This window comes from Hoplias malabaricus, chromosome Y (assembly GCF_029633855.1).
Source record: "Hoplias malabaricus isolate fHopMal1 chromosome Y, fHopMal1.hap1, whole genome shotgun sequence".
In the NCBI taxonomy this organism is placed as follows: domain Eukaryota; kingdom Metazoa; phylum Chordata; class Actinopteri; order Characiformes; family Erythrinidae; genus Hoplias; species Hoplias malabaricus.
The window spans coordinates 55,849,476-55,869,350 of record NC_089820.1 but is presented as its reverse complement, the minus strand read 5'-3'; the positions used below and the strand labels follow the sequence as shown (position 1 = coordinate 55,869,350).

At 42.6% G+C, this 19,875-nt stretch overlaps 1 protein-coding gene across 1 annotated transcript in view; it reads right to left on the bottom strand.

The window, feature by feature from the left end:
- Positions 1–1,665: 1,665 nt before the first annotated feature.
- Positions 1,666–19,875, bottom strand: part of LOC136679606 (amyloid-beta A4 precursor protein-binding family A member 2-like) — a 118,957-nt gene continuing 100,747 nt past the window's right edge. Inside the window, 8 exon segments of the mRNA XM_066658234.1 lie at positions 1,666–4,557; positions 4,754–4,894; positions 5,959–6,078; positions 7,164–7,376; positions 8,862–9,041; positions 13,117–13,302; positions 16,215–16,301; positions 18,042–18,077. Coding sequence (XP_066514331.1) covers positions 4,486–4,557; positions 4,754–4,894; positions 5,959–6,078; positions 7,164–7,376; positions 8,862–9,041; positions 13,117–13,302; positions 16,215–16,301; positions 18,042–18,077 — 1,035 coding nt within the window. The 3' untranslated portion in view covers positions 1,666–4,485.

The following is a 19,875-nucleotide window of genomic DNA, read 5'->3' as shown; positions in this document are numbered from 1 at the left end:
ATAAGCACTTTATTTTAGACTGATGTGCTTCATTTTATTTGTATATTGGTATAAATGTATATCAACTAAAGAAACATCAGTTTTGCATATTTCATGCCTTCCAGCTTTTTCTCTGAATGTTTATTGTAATAGTTTTGATGACCTTCAAATAAAATGGTGTCTAGACATGTTTTTCTTTTGTGATCAAAAGCCATTCTTATTCACGCCCACACTGTGGAGTCCAGGAAATGTATCCTCCTTGAAGTGGGCACATCTGGTTTCTCTGAACTCCACGGTTTCTTTGCCAAATGTAAGAAATTAACCTGGATTTTCGTTTATTCTCAAACGCTGCAGTGTGTTATTCTCACCACCGGGGGCCGACAAGACTCTACAAATTGTGTCAATGAATTATCAAACAACCTCAGGCCCCAAGGGGCTCTCTTCAATTCAGTAAAAGAATTAAACTGCCACAAACTGAATTTTCCACCTGCTGCCGCCTGGCACGACTTTAGAGACCTAGTGTGGAGGCTGAAGAGCCAGGCATTCATTTCAACCAGGAGCATTTTTTACAGGGACATTTCTCAGAAGTCGAGCAGAGCATTTAAATGTAAAAGACTTGACAGTAGAGAAACATACTGCCTCTGATTTCTTTAGGTTTATGGTAAGTGTCAGGGGTCACAGGTAAAGTCATTTTATTCATTTCATTCATTCATTGCCTGTAACCCTTATCGAGTTGAGGGTCACGGTGGGTCCAGAGCCTACCTGGAATCACTGGACGCAAAGCAGGAACGCCAGTCCTTTACAGGGAGACACACACTCACACATTCACTCACACACACCTACGGACACTTTTGAGTCTCCAATCCACCTACCAACATGTGTTTTTGGACCGTGGGAAGAAACCAGAGCACCCAGAGGAAACCCAGGCAGACACAGGAAGAACACACCACACTCCTCACAGAAAGTCTCCCGGAGGAAACCCACGCAGACACAGGGAGAACACACCACACTCCTCACAGACAGTCACCCGGAGGAAACCCACGCAGACACAGGGAGAACACACCACACTCCTCACAGACAGTCACCCGGAGGAAACCCATGCAAACACAGGGAGAACACACCACACTCCTCACAGACAGTCACCCGGAGCGTGAGTTAAACCCACAACCTCCAGGTCCCTGGAGCTGCGTGACTGTGACACCTACCTGCTGCAACACAAAGCCATTTTATTTAATATCCAAAAACCACCAGTAAATTTTATGTTTAACACAGATAATTGATAAAAGGATATAACACATTTGATGTGTCGCAACATAATCATAAAATGTTTATGCCTCAAAGACTTATCTTTCTATAATCTTTAACTTTATCTAATATATCTTTAGATATCTGATTCCCATCACTACCACTGTGAGAAAAGAACAAATTTTACATGGTTTACATGTTAATGACTAGATAATAAAGTCTTTCTGAGCGATCACTACAGTCCCCTTTAAAATATAAGATTAAAACACAAAGGTTAATAGTGATTTAAAAGAATGGAAAGCTGCCATGGTTGGAAATGGCTGGAAATTGGTGCAGATCCAAGCTCTTGGATCAGATGGATAACAAACCCTATCAGCAAGTGCATCCAGCTGCTCCAACAGCTGCGAATAAAAAGCACAAAGGGACTCCAGCAAGGGGTTATGTTACACTTTATTGTTTTTTGGGATTTTTTATTTATTTATTTATTTATTTCGCCATAACGACATCGTAGGCTGCATGCAGACAGGTAATTTATCTTTGTGATTTTTTTTGTTGGCTTTCTCGTTTCACCTTTTATTACATGTTCAAAAGCACTCTTACTCTGTGGTAAGGCTTTTGGTCACAGTGTGAATGTATTTTCCTCAAGGCCAGAACCTGACACAAACGTGGAGGGGGAGGGTTGGGAGTGTTAAGAGTCAGTGGGTTTCTACATGGGCACAATACTAAACAAGGTTTGCATTTTATGTACAGACATTCTAATACTGCTGCAAGGTAATGGACACACTATTAACAACACATTTACAGCTACAAATGAATTTCAGTCGAACACGCACGAAAATGGACGTGGCGAACGTCAAAAATAAACTCTCAGATCTCATACGACATACACCTTTGAGAGAAAAATCATTTACAGTATGTTACTCATTTAGATTATGGGATTATTATGGTGTGTGTAGTTGTGTTTTACATATGGCGGATTACAAAATGTTCAGACGCTCCCATGTTAAAAAACCGTAGTGTTAAAATGGTCGGCTTGATTTAATGCCCACTACATGAAGAAGACCCCAGTCTTCAGATGGTAAACTAGAATACAAAAAAAAAACATTCCTTACAGATGCTTGGTATGTACATCGGTTTAAAACCCATCATTCTTCCCACTTCAGGTGGATATTATAAGGTCATGGGTAACACTTCACTGTAGGTCTTTGTCCATGATCCAGACATAAACCTGCATCATCGTCTACAAAGGCAAATCTCAACACGTCAATACTTGCTGAGTTAAGTGTGACCATGAAGAGCTGGTTAAAATAAGCTCTTATAGATCTTTCTGTAGGTTTATGTCAGTTGTTATGAAAGGCTTATAGGTGGGTATCATGTAGCATTATGACGTTTTGTGGCCTACATTGCAGTGCTTCTGAGTTTTGGAGGGGGAATATTCTGAAAGAAGGACGGAGCTTGTTTTCGTATCATATATGGCTGTGAAGTTAGTAGCAATCACTGTCTAACAATGTCATCCTTTATTTGCTTATTGAGATGGGTTATTGAAGATGCGGGTCAGGCCTCCTGCTGGGTATTGAATGTAGGAGGCCTATTCTCTGTTGAATTCAAGTAAAAGCTTCCAAGTCTACTTCCTGCTAAGCTGAAGACTGAAAAGCATGAGACATTCATCTCTGTAAGAATACTGAACCTCCCACTGCTGCTGCTACACTATTTGAAGTACTAAGAGTATATACAGATGGTAAAAGTATAGCCCTCGATATGTTCAGTGATGTAGATCAACATTCACTGTGGGGGAAAGCTGAAGTTGTCCTAACTTCCAAAAAAGAAAAAAAAAAGAAAAAGAAGTTGTTGCAACTTTAACGCGACGTGCTACTGAAACTCAACTCTTTGAATAGTGGGAGCCACAGTGTTGACTTTACGGATCGTATCAGGCCACAAGCAAAAAGTCAAGGGGCCTAAGGTAATAAAATGTGATTTTGAAAGCGTGTTCCTTCTTACTGTATGAATTTATGTGACAGTAACAGATTTACGAAACCGAGCTGCTACTCTCTATTCTCTCAAGGCCTGGATGGGTTTATCAGTGGGACATAACGTTTTACACAACTCCTCAGTGATGAAGCTCCTACATTCAGACTGCATTTTAAAGTACTACACTATGAGCAAATTTCCCATAACGCTCTGCAGCCCCTCCCCCAACTTTACCACCAGGGATTGGCTGGCATTCTCGCCCCAGAAGTAGCATGAAGGCTCTATTGCTGACACTTCCTTCTTGCCAGCATTTGACATACTGTTGCAGCAATGTATGGGCACCCAAACTCAGGCTCGCTTGCCTAGACTGAGAGTTTTTTTTTTTTCCCCTTTTCCACAGAGGTTCTGTGTGCAGCCGCAGCAGGGGGTGGGCTCTCTGCACTCTCCCTCTGTCAAAGTAAATTATCCCTTGATCTGGAAAATCTCCAATATTGCTGGCAGTAAAAAGCTTTGGTGGAAAAAAATAGGTGTTGGATTTGGCATTCAGCTTCAAAAACCAACAAATTACTAAAGTATAGGTGCACGGTAGTTTACTCAACTTCAGCGTAGCAGTCTCCTGAGAGTAATTACTGTAAAATTTGTATTCAGTTCAGACAGCCACACTGTTAAAAGAGTTGGAGATTCATTAGAGATTGTGTTGCTATTCTTTTTTTCTTTTTTTTTCCCAAGTGGAACAACTTTTCTTCCCTGTTCTGATACAGCCTCCAGTCTTGCTATTTTTGGGCATTACATGGGTGGACTTCTCACCCTGGCTTTTCATTTCCTATCTTGTGACAGAATGAGTAAATATATACAGCACAAACTTTCCAACAGAATCCAACACACACAGGAGCAAGACACACACACATACACACACACACACACACACGCCCACATTATCATCAATACAAAATAAATACAACAATGAGGGAAGCTGAAATAAATATACAGGAGCTCCCCTTTCTTATTTGCATATAGGAAAGAAATGATGAATTGGCTCGACCTTTCAACTTTCGACCGAATCCCCAACAAGGTGTGGACAGACGGCGCAAACAAAACCCACAGGCTCATCAGAAAACGAGTGTAAAACAATGTGTTAAAAACCAAGAGTGACGGGTTAATATCTGTGAAGCAAAAGAAGAGCGAGGAGGATTCTGGCGAATGACGAAAGACAGATATCCTTAGACACAGACGCCCCTTCCAGAAGTCTTTAGTAATCACTGGCCCTTCACCAGTCACAGAGATTTGTTTAAGTCATATATACATTGGAGTCTCCTGTCCAGTTAGGAGCCTAAACATGGCCGCTGGCATTGTCTTCATATGGATCTGTTTAGAAGAGAGGGATAAAAAAAGAGTTTAATATCAATATAGACACATTATCACACTGAATGAAATTCTGATACCTACTGTCTATTGTGATATAATATTTTAGCCATATAACCCACCCCTAGTGGTCAGACAAAACACTCTAAGACTATGTTCCGGAATTGTCTGCAGTGCTTCTAGCGTCCTGAGGTCTTACCTCTCCCACAGAGTTGGACAGTGCCTGGACAATCTTTTCATGAGCTGTGGCTACCACGCTTTGGCCGTTGATTTCGATGATGCGATGGCCGACTCGGACGCCTCCTCGCTCGGCTATTCCTCCACGCATCAGACTGCAGATCTGTACAGAACCATAAACACACGAGGATTTCAGCACTGTCGATATGTGGATGGGTTGGGTGTTTTTCAGCCAACAGTCCGTAGTCTGGTCTTGAATAACATTTGGGAAAAAGGGTTGGGACCGATTATCTAGAATTACAACAAAAATGCCTTCAAATCGATGGGTTGTAATATAAAATATTTCAATATTTCAAGGCATGAGTGTTATGCAAAACATCCAGTCCAAATTTTACACACACAGCAGTGTGTTTCCTCATTGTCACACCTAACCCTACATTCACACTAGCAGGGGACAAGTTGCTTACGTCCCCCCAAGTTTGTCTCTTGTAGGTGTGCTGTCGGGGGGTGGTGAGGTGGGGGGATGTGTGTTCAGAGAACAGAAGCTAGCCGAACTTCGGACCCTGTGTCTACGGTTGGTTCAATCTCAACTTGATTTGTCACTCTGTCGCCGTGTCGCTTGTTGCTGAATCGCGGCTACAAATCACATTCTTTCATAGGAAATGACTGGACACTTGTCGCTTTGTCGACTGCTGGTGTGAACACATGATAAGGGCTTCTACACAGGGACAACAACATCAGAAGTAGGTTTAATGTTCATTACGCCATGATTATTTATGGTTTAATGATTAGCCATTGTAAGGGGTTTTCATTGAGATAACATTTAGATTTAACCCAGTGAATGCTTCACATCAAGCGTTATAAGCTAATCCTGAAAATGCAGGAAGGAGATGTGGAGTAGTCATGGTGAATATATATATATATTCACCCAAGTCTTTGAATGTTTTAAAACTGTGGGTATTGACATCCATTATGTTTTAATACAACATTTTTTTTACCCTAAATATAATGAAACATGTCATTTTTTCAACCTGTATTCATCATTTGATCCTAAATTTAATGGGAACTTCATGGGAGCCGCTAAGCCAATACTTAGTCAATTCAACTCCCAGATTTATGAAGTGGCAAAGCAGAGGCTGATGGAAATACATGCTGAACAATGCATTAAAATCGTTCTGGACTTTTTGCGTATGTGTTTTGTGGAGGTTTTATGCTCCTGCTACTCACAATGCCATTCTGAACGCTAAAGCCCAGCTGGTATTTTAGGTCAGGCCTCTTGATGAGGACTGTGGTCACAGGGGGGCAGCTCACAATGTTCAGCTTCACCTGCACCTGGTTCTTCAGGCCCTGAGGCATCAGAGTGTAAGAGAGAGAGGGAGGGAGAGAGAGAGAGAGAGAGAGAGAGAGAGGGAGAGGGATGGAGAGAGAGAGAGAGAGAGAGAGAGAGAGAGAGAGAGGGATGGAGAGGGAGAGAGAGAGAGAGCGAGGGAGAGGGATGGAGAGAGAGAGAGAGAGAAGGAGGGAGAGGGAGAGAGGGAGGGAGAGAAATAGAGAGGGAGAGAGGGAGGGAGAGAGAGGGAGAGGGACAGAGCAAGCATAGATTGGTATCACACCTACACAGAAGTGTGTCACTGCATTTTTTAAATACACTGCTTTATACACACTCCGTTTGCCCTCACATTAAATTGCCATCGGTTTATTTCACACCATTAGTTCAGTGGAAAATCAAATGCACACACAATTATCCAGTGTGTAGCTGATAAACTGAGGTTGCATTATGCTGAATACACTGAACTGGTATAAACGGATAGAAGTATTTTATTTTTGTGTCAGAAACCACACAAACAAATCTGTTAGAGATTACTTTATTTAACATGGTTTTAAAGCCTATATAAGATGACTGAGAGCTGCAGTTTGATGATACGAAGCAAGGCACTGTGTGTTTGTGACATGAGCCCTATAGCTCAAGTACAAATTAATAAAGCCAGCTGAGGTCAAAAATGTTCAACAACACTTAACAACAAGTGAAGAGAGACTGTGCAGGCCATGGGAGATGTTCAACTCCACTTTCATGTTCATCAAACCAATCTTTCACCAGTCTCGCTGTGTGTATTGGTGCGTTGTCGTCCTGATACACGGCACCGCCTTCAGGACACAATGTTTGAACCATTGGATGCACATGGTCTTATTGGTGCAGAAGATTGGCCACCAGGCTGCTCCAATTTAGCCATGAAACCTCCCACACTACAATGACAGGTGTTTCACTTTCATTGTCCAACCACTGTATCTACATATAGGGTTTATATATATATATATACTCCTAAAATGTATAATTTCCATACACAAAATATTAAGGTGAACCTCTAGAGCATCTGCACATGAGCTTAATGTCTCCAAAAGACATCAGGTTTTCCCTGAGGACCACTACTGACCTTAATAATTCCCTGACACGTGGCAAGGGGCAGTCCCACCAGGCTGGTGTTGTTGATGGACATGATCTGGTCACCGATGCTAAGCTTCCCAGAGCGAGCGGCTGGACCTCCATTCATCATATTGGCCAGAATCACTGTGGGTAGAATAGAGCCCCAACCGGACTCTACTATGACCACACCAAGTATCTCCCCCTTCTGTTTCTCCAGATGTAGCTGTGACAGACATGAGACAAAGGCAGAAAGAGAGAGAGAAACCCATGTGACGCCATGCAGCATAAAGCAGGATTCCTATACGTTGTGTATTTACCAAAGTCCGTAGCCCTAGTGGGGACTCAAGCACTGATCTGTGTCGCAGTGAAACTGCATTTTCTGGAGTGATGTAGCTCCTTCCAGTAATTTTGGGATCACCCAAAACTGCCATTACTAATACTCTTTGGTGGAATGATGTGACATCAAAACTGCATTATTAACAAACAATACTCTCTTAAATGTAGATATATCTTTAGGTTGTGTGCTACACTATGGCAGCTTTTCTACACTTTTGCCAGCTTTTCCAACTTGGCAACTTTCGCTACTCAACAACACAACTCTGGACAGAACATGGATCAATTGGAGGAGCCAATAAAGCAAACAAAGCATTGGATTGAACTGAACTGAAGTGAATTGGGAGTGAGAAGCAGAGACAGAATATTCAGAGAAAGATACACACACACACACACAGAGAGAGAGAGAGACCAGAGAGAAAGATACACACAGAGAAAGATACACACAGAGAAAGATACACACAGAGAGATAGAGAGAGAGAAGAGAGAGAGAGAGAGAGAGAGAGAGAGAGAGAGAGAGAGAGAGAGAAGAGAGAGCGAGAGAGAGAGAGAGAGAGAGAGAGAGAGAGAGAGAGAGAGAGAGAGAGAAGAGAGAGAGAGCGAGAGAGAGAGAGAGAGAGAGGAGAGAGACTGCATGAAAGAGAAACACTGTGAATGTGCAGAGCTTCACTGAGTAAGACTGGAACAGAGGCAGTGAAAAAATAAATGAGTAATAAATGCTGAAAGTGCTGATTCCCACTAAGAGGATGCACTGAAGAGGGACAAAGAGAGGCAATTAAAAAAACGCAATCGACTTCACTACGTTACGCCAAGAACAGGACACAGCAGCTGAACAGCTTTCAGAGTCCTGCACACACAGCCTGAGAGATCTGCCACCTCAGACAACAACTCTGCAGCTGACTCAGACTAAACACACACCCAGCTTCTGATTTAACCACTACTTCAGTCCACATCAAAAACACCGCAGGAGACAGTGTCCAGGACAAAGGATTAATCTTTAAATACAACCAAAATTGTTCTGGAAGCAACAATGAAGGGCAACTGATATGAGATTAAAATGAGAACTCTATTGAAGTCCCCGAACAAGTTTATGCTCCAAAGAATTGGTTCCTCATGTGGGGGTGACCCTTTTTAATATTTTGTATGTATGTATGCATCTAGCAATCTATCCACTCATTTATCTATCCATCTATACAGCTATTACTCAAGCAAATGCCACCAATGCAACCTTAAAAAAGCATGTGAGTGCGTTTTCTGTGCTTTACACCATTGTCCTCTCCATTACTGTAATTCCAGAGAGGCCCTGAAGGAGCTATATTCAGCTCTAAGGCCGTAAGGTAAAGGCAGCGAAGAGGAACAACATCCAGTCACTGACCTCTTTGCAGTTTTCCGAGTTGGAGAAGTGGATGAGGTCGTCGTTGTACATTTCCTGCGTGTTGATGATGTCGCTGTACTCCTTCTGGCTCAGGTCCTCAGGGTTGATGCCATTGGCTCGGAGGAATTCTTGGTAGGCCACGCTGAAGGCCTGGCCGATAGATTGGGCGATGAGCTGGGCCTGGACAGAGAAAGTAGAAGACATGAGAAACAAAAGACTGCATTTGAGCCCAACATGGGACAATAAGAGGCAATTAAGGAAGGCAATTGTCTCCACTACATTACCCAGAACAACAGCACACAGCAGAGCACTGGAATTATAAAGAAGTTGAATAGCACTGGGAGTGTTGTGCTGCATGCTGAGACCGAGAGATCTGCAACAGCAAGGTAATGACCAGCTCTCTGCAGCTGACTCAGGGCAAACACTCTCAAGCTTCAGATATTAGTTTCACTGCTTCATTGGGTTCTAATGTCCTTGCTATCTGCACCTGGAATAAACCATTATTCAACACACACTCGTTGGTAGGACACTGCAACTCTGATATCATAGCTCAGGACACGGTATAATGTTTAAAGTGACATTTTGACCAAAATGGAAAGTGTAATCATCCTGCATCTTAACATCTGACCTTCAATACCTTATGATTACTCTAAAGTGCTGCCAAATGGACTTGTCCAGTGAAATACTAGAAAATAAATTCCTTCTGAGGACACGTCTTGAAGGTGGTAAAAACTACAGCTGTTTTAGATGGCATTGTGAACCACGCAACCAGCAAAAAACAGGCAACGTTAACAATTAACAGTATGGTGATGCTATAGGCAGTGTCAATCCTGGGTTCAATCCTTGGGTCACTATGTGTTCTCCTCATGTCTGCATGGGTTTACTCCAGGTGCTTCCTGGTGTCTTCCCACAATCCAAAAACACACGCGGACAGGTGGAATGTGTGATGCCCTGTGATGCACTGCTGCCCTGTCCTGGGTGCGTTCCTGCATTGATTCCACGCAGGCTCCAACTTACTAAGCAGTTACAGAAAATGAATGAATGAATGAAAACTAGATGAATTGTGATTTGATCTAGTGTCCTTTTATCGTTTAAAATGTTCTACATTTTTTCACACTTTCACTTATCCACAACTCACCCCTCGTCCAAAAACTCACCACACATTATTTGTCAGAGCCAAATCTGAATCAGATACCCATAATGCACTTCAAGTGCTACAGATCACATCTCGTTTGAGTTGGGTTTAATGACGCTACTCAGGCCTTGCTCTGCTCTGTGCCAGTTTCATTGATTCCTACATTTGAGAACACACTCGCCTTGTGCTCTCACTTAGATAAAAGGCCAGCTATCTTCTCTGAAGACAGAGCAACACAAAGGTTCACTGGAAGGTTTAAAATGCAGTAAAACATACTCTGGAAGGCTGAAAAAATTGCTTTTAAAAAAAAAGAATCAATAGGAAAGCAGTCCTCTTTTCATTGCAAACACCTGCCATACTCTCCAGAGGTGGCCAGAGGAGTGGTAACAAATTCCAGTGAAAGCAGAGTAACACCAGAGAAAATAAATCTGAAACACACACAAGAGCAGCAGTGCACAAATACTTAAGTAACCATTCATTCATTATCTGTAACCGCTTATCCAGTTCAGGGTCGCGGTGGGTCCAGAGCCTACCTGGAATCATTGGGCGCAAGGCGGGAATACACCCTGGAGGGGGCGCCAGTCCTTCACAGGGCAACACACACACACACACACATTCACTTACACACTCACACATACGGACACTTTTGAGTCGCCAATCTACCTACCAACGTGTGTTTTGGGACTGTGGGAGGAAACCGGAGCACCCGGAGGAAACCCACACAGACACAGGGAGAACACACCACACTCCTCACAGTCAGTCACCCGGAGGAAACCCACACAGACACAGGGAGAACACACCACACTCCTCACAGACAGTCACCCAGAGGAAACCCACGCAGACACAGGGAGAACACACCAACTCCTCACAGACAGTCACCCGGAGGAAACCCATGCAGACACAGGGAGAACACACCACACTCCTCACAGACAGTCACCCGAAGGAAACCCACGCAGACACAGAGAGAACACACCACACTCCTCACAGACAGTCACCCGGAGCGGGAATCAAACCCAAAACCTCCAGGTCCCTGGAGCTGTGTGACTGCGACACCTACCTGCTGCGCCACCTTAAGTAACCAATAGAACAGCATTTATAAGCAAAAGAACTGAATTCTCCTAAACTCTACTGTTGTCTTTTTGTCTAAAACGAAACACTAAATCTGAAAATCAGAGAAGTAACCAACTTCCATAGTTCAAATGCTCAAATGCTCTCACAACTACACTTTCAACAGAAGCATTTAGAGTTGAAAAATAGCCCTGAAACTGGTTACTACCCACTTTTGCTGCTTAGCTTTTGTTCACAAAACAATGTCTCAGGCTTCAGGCAGCGTTTTCATAATTGCTTCCTGTAATACCTTTCTTTGAGGAGCTTTTAGAGCCATTAAACTCTTCAGACGTCTGGTTCTTATCACCACCACTGTGAATAATTCTCACTCTACAGATTTCTCCAGAATGGGGCACTTAATATTAAACCACTATGAAAACCTCTGTTTACATCTTAGTTAGTCTACATTTTGAGGAAAAGTGGAGTCAGAAGAGAATCCCATGGGGTCTGGACCCTGCTACAGACTGAGTCAGCCTCTGCAGGATAAAGGCAAACCAACCGGCCCACTATTGATCCCAGTGCTGTGCTGTGGTGCAGAAGTCGGGGTTCAAAGTGCTATAAAAGAACATTTTGAGGGTGGATGTGGTGGAGCGGCATCTAAATGATGCATCTAATCCCTCTCACTCTCAAACAATAAGTTTCTTTCTTCCTGTCCCTCGCTCTGGTTCGTACAGACAGCTTAATTATCCAGCCTCAGTGAGTAACAGCTGCACTGCAGAGGACGAGGGTAAGAAGAAACTGCATCATTACAAACTGAAGACATTTACCAAGACTGCACCCACTTCAGACTGAGTGTAAAAAAGCACCGCTGTGCACACTGTAAAAATGATATAACACATTACACAACTGCCCTTTAGATATAAAATATTCCAGTTAGTCATTTCTACAATATAATGCATATCTCTATCATCAGCTACACAGGGAATAACACACAATGCGTGTCTTGTTATTATGAATAGAAATAATGTTATTAAATAAAAGTTAATATGATTCAACAACAACAATAACACTAAGAGATAATATTAAAGACGATGTAATCTAAATCTCTAAGACAAATAATGTCCTTTTTGTCTCTTCTGTTATATTAGCCCTGTTATATTAGTGCACATTCTATAATATATATATTGGATTTTTCAATATAGTGCAGTGGGCAGTCACCATAACACACACACACACACACACACACACACACACACACACACATAGAGAGACAAAACCCCAACCCCCAAAACCACTCTCACCACAACACACACACACACACACACACACACACACACACACACACATAGAGACAACACCCCAACCCCCACAACCACTCTCACCCCAACACACACACACACACACACACACACACACACACACACACACACACACACACAGAGACAACACTCTAACCCTCAAAACCACTCTTACCCCAACACACACACACATAAAGAGACAACACCCCAACCCCCACAAGCACTCTCACCCCAACACACACACACACACACACACAACACTCAAACCCTCAAAACCACTCTCACCCCAACACACACACACACACACACACACACACACATACACAGACAACACCCCAACCCTTAAAACCACTCTCACCCCAACACACACACACACACACATACACAGACAACACCCCAACCCTCAAAACCACTCTCACCCCAACACACACACACACACACACACACACACAGACAACACCCCAACCCTCAAAACCACTCTCACCCCAACACACACACACACACATATAGAGACAACACCCCAACCCCCACAAGCACTCTCACCCCAACACACACACACACACACACACACACACACAGACAACACCCCAACCCTCAAAACCACTCTCACCCCAACACACACACACACACATATAGAGACAACACCCCAACCCCCACAAGCACTCTCACCCCAACACACTCACACACACACACATACACACATATACTCACACACACACACACACACACACACACACACACACACACACACACACATAGCCTGGCCTTCACATACATCCTCTGATTCAAAGACGTGGCAGATCATCTTGTACTGTTTCTTGGCCTCGGGGGCTCCGGGGGTGGTCTCGATGCAGTCCTGCGAGGCTGAGCGGGGCATGCGCCGGCGCGCCATCAACACTACAATGTTTCCAATGTCAGCGATGTACGAGATGGTGCGCAGCGCATTGTCCATCATCGTCTCCTGCAAAAAAATGACAAGAAAATCAACACTAACCCTTCTTTTCTGACAGACACACATTTTTCACTCATCACTTTTTACCAAAGCATTATTTCTCCACGACTGAGCAACATTTATTTCAAGGAGAATAATCCACCTCCTTCAAATTCAAGTTGCATTGTTTCACACGGTGCAGCATCTTAATTAGATGATTAACACAAGGTGTGTGAAAGCACATGGGGCCTAATGAAGGATCTGAAGGTGGTGATCCTACTGCATTGATTTTGCAAGAACTGATTACAATCAGTATTCAATAAGCTCAGTATGATTCAAATAATATTCTCAGTGTGATTCTCAGGGAATAGAGACACTTTACACACAAAACCTACAAACAACACTACATTTCACTACTGAGTTAAATATGCAGGGTGTGAGTTAAAGGGGATGTATGAGCAGAAATGGAAAATATTATACAAACCATGTTCTCATTAGTGTATAATCACCTGTGTTTTCACTAGCTTTGGACGAGCCCTTCATATCTAAATACGGAGTGGGTCCTCTTTCAACAGAGGCGAACAAAACAAACACTGACTCTTGAGAGTGCCTTTTACATTTTTACATTTAAGCAGCAGCTTGGGACGGGAGGCGTGAGGGAGGGGTATTCAATTAACTGCACTCTGCAAACTTACCACTAGACGCAGATAAATCTAAGACAGCTTTAATAGATTATCTGTTAAAACCATATATAATTACTATATTTTAGATAATTCTGAACTATAATTATGAATCCGAGGTCGTCTCTGAGAGATTTACTGTAAAACGGCATACATTACATGATTATGTCTACTGGCCCCGTCCCCAGGCTTGTGTTAACCTGATTAACGGAGTGTATGTGGGTTGTGGAAGAACACGCCTGAGCAGTGTATTTTTTTCACACCTTACACACGCTCGGCAGATACATCATTAGCCGCTTGGAGCAATTAATGATCCAATTTGTGTGTGCATGTGGGGCACATGCATCCTTTAACCTTTCACAGGCTGAGAGAGCACAGCAGAGATCCATAGATTTCCATTCAAATCACACACTGGGCAGGAGGCCAATAATGGTGCATCAACAGTGTAATCAGTCCCCTGTTCTTCACTCTGCCCCGGTGACGAAGCCGAGGAGCTTTTAAATTAAAGGGGCGGCAGGACATGGCCTGGATTTACTAATGGCTCCTGACTTTATCTCCACACCTATGGCATCTCCGAATGATCTTAGACCTTTGTAAAACACCCTTTCGCAGCAACTTCATAGAGACAGAGTGAGAGAGAGGGAGAGATAAAGAGAGCAAATGAGAGAAAGAGAAATAAAGAGAGGGAATGAGAGAGAGTAAGAGAGAGAGTGTTAGATAGACAGAGAGACACTGCATTGCAGTACATACACAGTGTCCATGCCAGTCTTCCCACACACTGCTGTTGTTCAGTTACACACACACACACATACACACACACACAAATATAAATATATATATACACTCTCTCTCTCTCTCTCAAATGCGTGCACACACACAAAAACACACAGATTTTCTGCTTATTATCAGCTCTCTGGATGTAATGCACAAGAGTAAACCCAGCATGAGAGTATGCCATATGCTTCTAATAACACTGCCAGCGGAGGTTAAAACCCTGACAGCCATCACTTTCTAGATCACAAACAGAAAACTGATACACGGTTCCTCTGAAAAGACCACCCTCTGTAACTTAATTTCCAGTTAAAACCAGTGGTATATACAAAATGTATTCATTGGTCAGGGGATATTTCTGAGGGCATTAGATGGAAGATTACCCCCTTGTGTAAGGGAGCGCAGAGGAGAAGGATGTGAAGTAGAATGACTTTCTAAAACCGCAGTTTGTAAACGATTAGGAGATCAGAAAACATCCTTAACCATGTCACAGCTGGTGGACCCAATCAGCACTTAACGGTTTCATCTTTGAGAGACAGGAACCTCTTGGCTCAGATCTGGGAACAAAAAAAAAGACTGTCCATCCTTCCACTGTGAGAAAACAACTTAGTGTTATGGGTTTGAAAGAATGTGGAGCTATACAAGAAGGATTTAATAAAGGGAAACAAACAGATCCAAAAGATTAAACCTGCGTATCTTTCTGTTAAACTGTAAACCCTACACAAAGTGCAGGTTCATACTGAATTGCAATCACTCCACCACTCGACTTCTTTACACGGGCACTAGAACTCCTGACCGAAAGAGTCCATTGGTACGCATTCCACATCATTTACATCATCTATAATTCATGCTCTCATTCCCGCAGCCGTCTGTGTTAGATAGCACAGAGATAATTCTGGATTGCGCTGTGATTACATCAATATGTGAGACGTTTGTTAAAAGGCTGCAGCAGCATTCAACTATAGACAAGCGAGCGTAAGGACGAAGGATTAACGCTCAGCGCTAATCTCCCTGTAGATCACGACCGATGTGGATTACGATGACATGATTTCCCCTTTGTTTCAGAGTCCTCTGAGGTCAGGTAAACACATGACATCATCAAGTGTGAAAGGAAATATATAACAATACCATATCATCATCATTTAATTCATATATATATATTTGCCAGTGAGAGATGAGAGAAAACAGAAAGCGAGAGAGAGAGAGAGAGAGAGAGAGAGAGAGAGAGAGAGAGAGAGAGAGAGAGAGAAAGAGAGAGAGAAAGAGGAAGGGAGGGAGAGTGACTGTTTATGTTTTTCTAAATAAATTCAGTGGATTTTCTCTGATGGTATTTTTTGAAGCTGTGGTAATTAATTGCTGTGGCTGGTGTCCAGCGTGTCTGGCGTTTAAATGACTTCATTTGTCTCCTGTTTTAACAGCTCGCACGCTCTTACGACTTTGTTCAGTGATTAATTTATATAAACACTGTCATTTCCCCCTGCGTCTGCATACCTGTGTGTCCGCATTGAGGACTTTGATCCGCTGGGTGGAGATGAAGAGGTCAACCTCGGTCAGAGTCTGCGTGTCCCCATCTGGACTCTAAAGAGAAACATATAGAAAACGTATATGAGACACATGAGCGCCCCCTGGAGGCTCACAGTAGCCACTAACGTCCCTTTATTATTTTCTCACAAAGGCCCATGAGGGGCCCAAGATAATCGGCACTGTGCTCCTTGACCTCTACCGAAAGCGCTTTAAATGTATCTATAAATCAGGGGCTAATGCAAGCTGGGTCTCAGGGGGCAGCAGGGGGGCTGGACATATGCTCAGTCAGTAAACAATGGTATTCATAGCTCAAACAGTAAAGGACACACTTCAGAGAGCATCTATATAATAAATGAAACAGCAACAACTACACACTGCAGATTCATACAGGATGCAAAATATTCTACAGATATATTCAGCACTGAAATCACTCTGTAATTAGTGCTGTCAAACTTTGTAACTACAAACAAACCTGTAGTTAGGCCTGTCACAATAATGACATCATTGACTTAGCATACAATTCTCAATCATTTTTGCTGACCTTATTATCGCCCATTGTGTTTCCTGGTGTGTTTCTTATATATAATTTTGAATGTCTCCAATATTTTAACCACTCGCTCTGTTCTCTGATTTTCTCTGGACTCTGGTTATTACATTAATTTGTACATTTTTACATTATTTTATTCCAAGCGCAGTATCTAAATATTCTACAGTTCATATCTCTTTAAATGATTGTAATTGCATTATTATTTACATTATCATTAATTACCAGTTGCATAAAATGGTCTTAAATGACAAATAATATCATTTATCGCAATTATTTCTGTCCACCACTGTAGTATACCTACAGTGACAGGCCTAACTGTCAGATCTGCACACAGACGTACACACTGAACCGCGACCCTGAACTGGAAAGTGGTTACAGCCAATGAATGAATGAATGAAAATACCGAGGCTGATGCTATGTGAATAATGCTAACTGTTGACTATTTTTGACTGTTGACTGTATTTGTCTTTACTGTCATTACCATTAACACGATCAACTGAAGCATGTCTTTAAATGAACATAAGGGATGAGTGGAAAAAAATGGGATAAATAAATGAATAAACGAAAAAACGAATAAACAAAACAGCCATCTGTGCGGTGAAGCAGCCAAGCGGGAAAACAAGCACCACGAGAGATGAGCGACAGGTGACTGAGAGAAAGAGAGAGAGAGAGAGACACTGGTGCTGTATCATGTCATCAACTGCCCACTGCCGATGACATCACTCAGACATGACATGTTTTTTGTTCCCTCTTCCCTGCTGACCTTGCTGAACTAACTGTAAATGACCACATTCATCAGCACAACAAGCCATTGTTTGTCTGTTAGTCGCAATATAATGATTTACAGCAAAGGCCTTTTAACATAAGCCAGTGGCTTTATTTGTTTTCTGGCACAGGATGAACGTCCTTGCCAAGCATTGTCTGTAAACTTTGGTCAGATGTATTTAAAGGGGCCATATCACAGTAAACACATGTACGTTTACAAATTTAAAATGTAAGTTTAGTTGTCTTCCAAAGAGGTTCAGTCTAAATGCCCTTTAAAGAGCGAACCACCCCAAATCATCTGATAATAACACTATTTTCTAGTCTTTCTGATTCACAGCGGTCAGACAGAGAAAGATGGAGCACAGATGAAGGGAGAGCAGTGAGAGGGAGGAGGGCGGAGAAGACGGAGGAGGGGATGTGGAGCGCGTTTCTCTTGTTTGATGGTTTGTGTCTTTTAATAAAGCATCTGTCATTTTACACACCGCCTTTTTCTTGATTTTGGCTGCCTTCTGAACTCTCTGCGAGGCGTTGGGGGCAGGACAGGGGTCATCACACACAGGAGCGCAGCAGGAGGTTAAAGAAAACAAGCAAACAAACAAATAATCACGTTACAAGAAACAGGAAAAGAACAGAGAAAGAGCCAAACATCAGGTCTGCCATCACCGATCCACAAAGAGGCGTGATCGCACAGCTGTGTTCTGTCCAAGCTTGAACCAAACAGCAATTACAGGATGATCATCATAATTGCTCTTTTGCTCCCATTCAGACACACAGTTATTGACACGACATGCAAATCTACGTTTAATTGTCATAATAAAACAAGAGGGAAAGGAACCAATGTTGAATGTGTTGTACATTCAGCTTTCAGTTGGAAATAATAAGGGTTCCACATGCTGACCACGCATCTGACTCAAAAACATCTCACACACTGCAAGACGAACACCTCACATACACACAGGCCACTTTAATGGAAACCTTTGCTTTATAAGGCTTGTGTGTGGTCCTCTGTAACTTCATTCATTCATCAGCACATATCCAATTCAAGGTGTCACCCAGAACACACCCTGGAGGGGGCAACACACATTCACTCACACCTATGGACCCTTTTTTAGCAGCTAATCCACCTACAAACATGTGTTTTTGGACCTTACGTTTAAATATTTCCGTGAATTCTGCTGATCACTGCGGGATAAACTTTTTGCCGCTGTGATTTTAGTGGGGCCCAACAACCATTAACTGGTGCACAGACTCCAGTATATTGGGTCTAATGACACCCCAGGAATCTAATAATGTGGCCATTTTGTACAAGTACAAGAGGAATGTTTCTAATAAAGTGAACTAGGATTGAAAGTACAAGATGGAGTTTCTAATAAAGTGACCAGTGAGTGTAAGTCTTGTGCAGTGTTTCTAATAAAGTGATTGGAAGTAAGTGTGGAGAGTCTAATAAAGTGGCCAGTGAGTGTAAATAAAAGGAAAGAGTTTTTAATAAAAGCTTGAGGTATCAGGTTCTACAATCAGTGAGAGCTGAAACAAGTCCCGAGAAAAAAAAAAAGACATCAGCAGCAACCACCTCTTGCTCTGTGAGTGCCGGCACTCGTGTTCATGTTCGGCATCAGGCCGCTGTAATCGGTCGCACAGGAAAGATCTGATTCACAGATAATTCTCACGGCTCAAGAAGACAAGACTTTACAATTGAGGAAATAGAACACTCTCAGATCTCCTCAGCTGAGGAAATAGCATACACACACACACACACACACGTTTGTATGCCCGTCTTTATTGGGTAATGCCATGGTCTGTGTGTAAAAGTAGCTGCCTCTCTGGGTACTTTGCGAACATGGAGCATAAATCCTCTGCCTTCTCCGCCTGATCAGGTCTGTGAGACTCTTTCAGACCATGGGGACTAACAGCAGTGCAGCCAGGGCAACATAACTTGGGTTTTAAGCTGTACACAGGTTTGCAGGTCAATAATAAGCTCATTTTTAGAAAAAGAAAAGGGCAGGGGTTTAAGTTCTGTGACCCCTTCTCTGTCAGCCCACTCCAGTCATGCCTTTTCATCCGGCCCCTGTGGTCCCAGCCCTGCGGCCCTGACTCCCTGGTCTTACTTCTGATCTTGAGCATTTATTTTTCAATAAAAGAAATTGCAGTTTATGGAGGATATAATATAATTATTTTTTCTCATGGAGGAAGACACGTGTCCCCATTGTCCTAACACTGTATATTTTCTCATTCCTACTGTCATATTTATCTACTATATATTAAAATACAAAGAATACAATATACAGAGAACTCAAGAACCAACTACACACACTCACT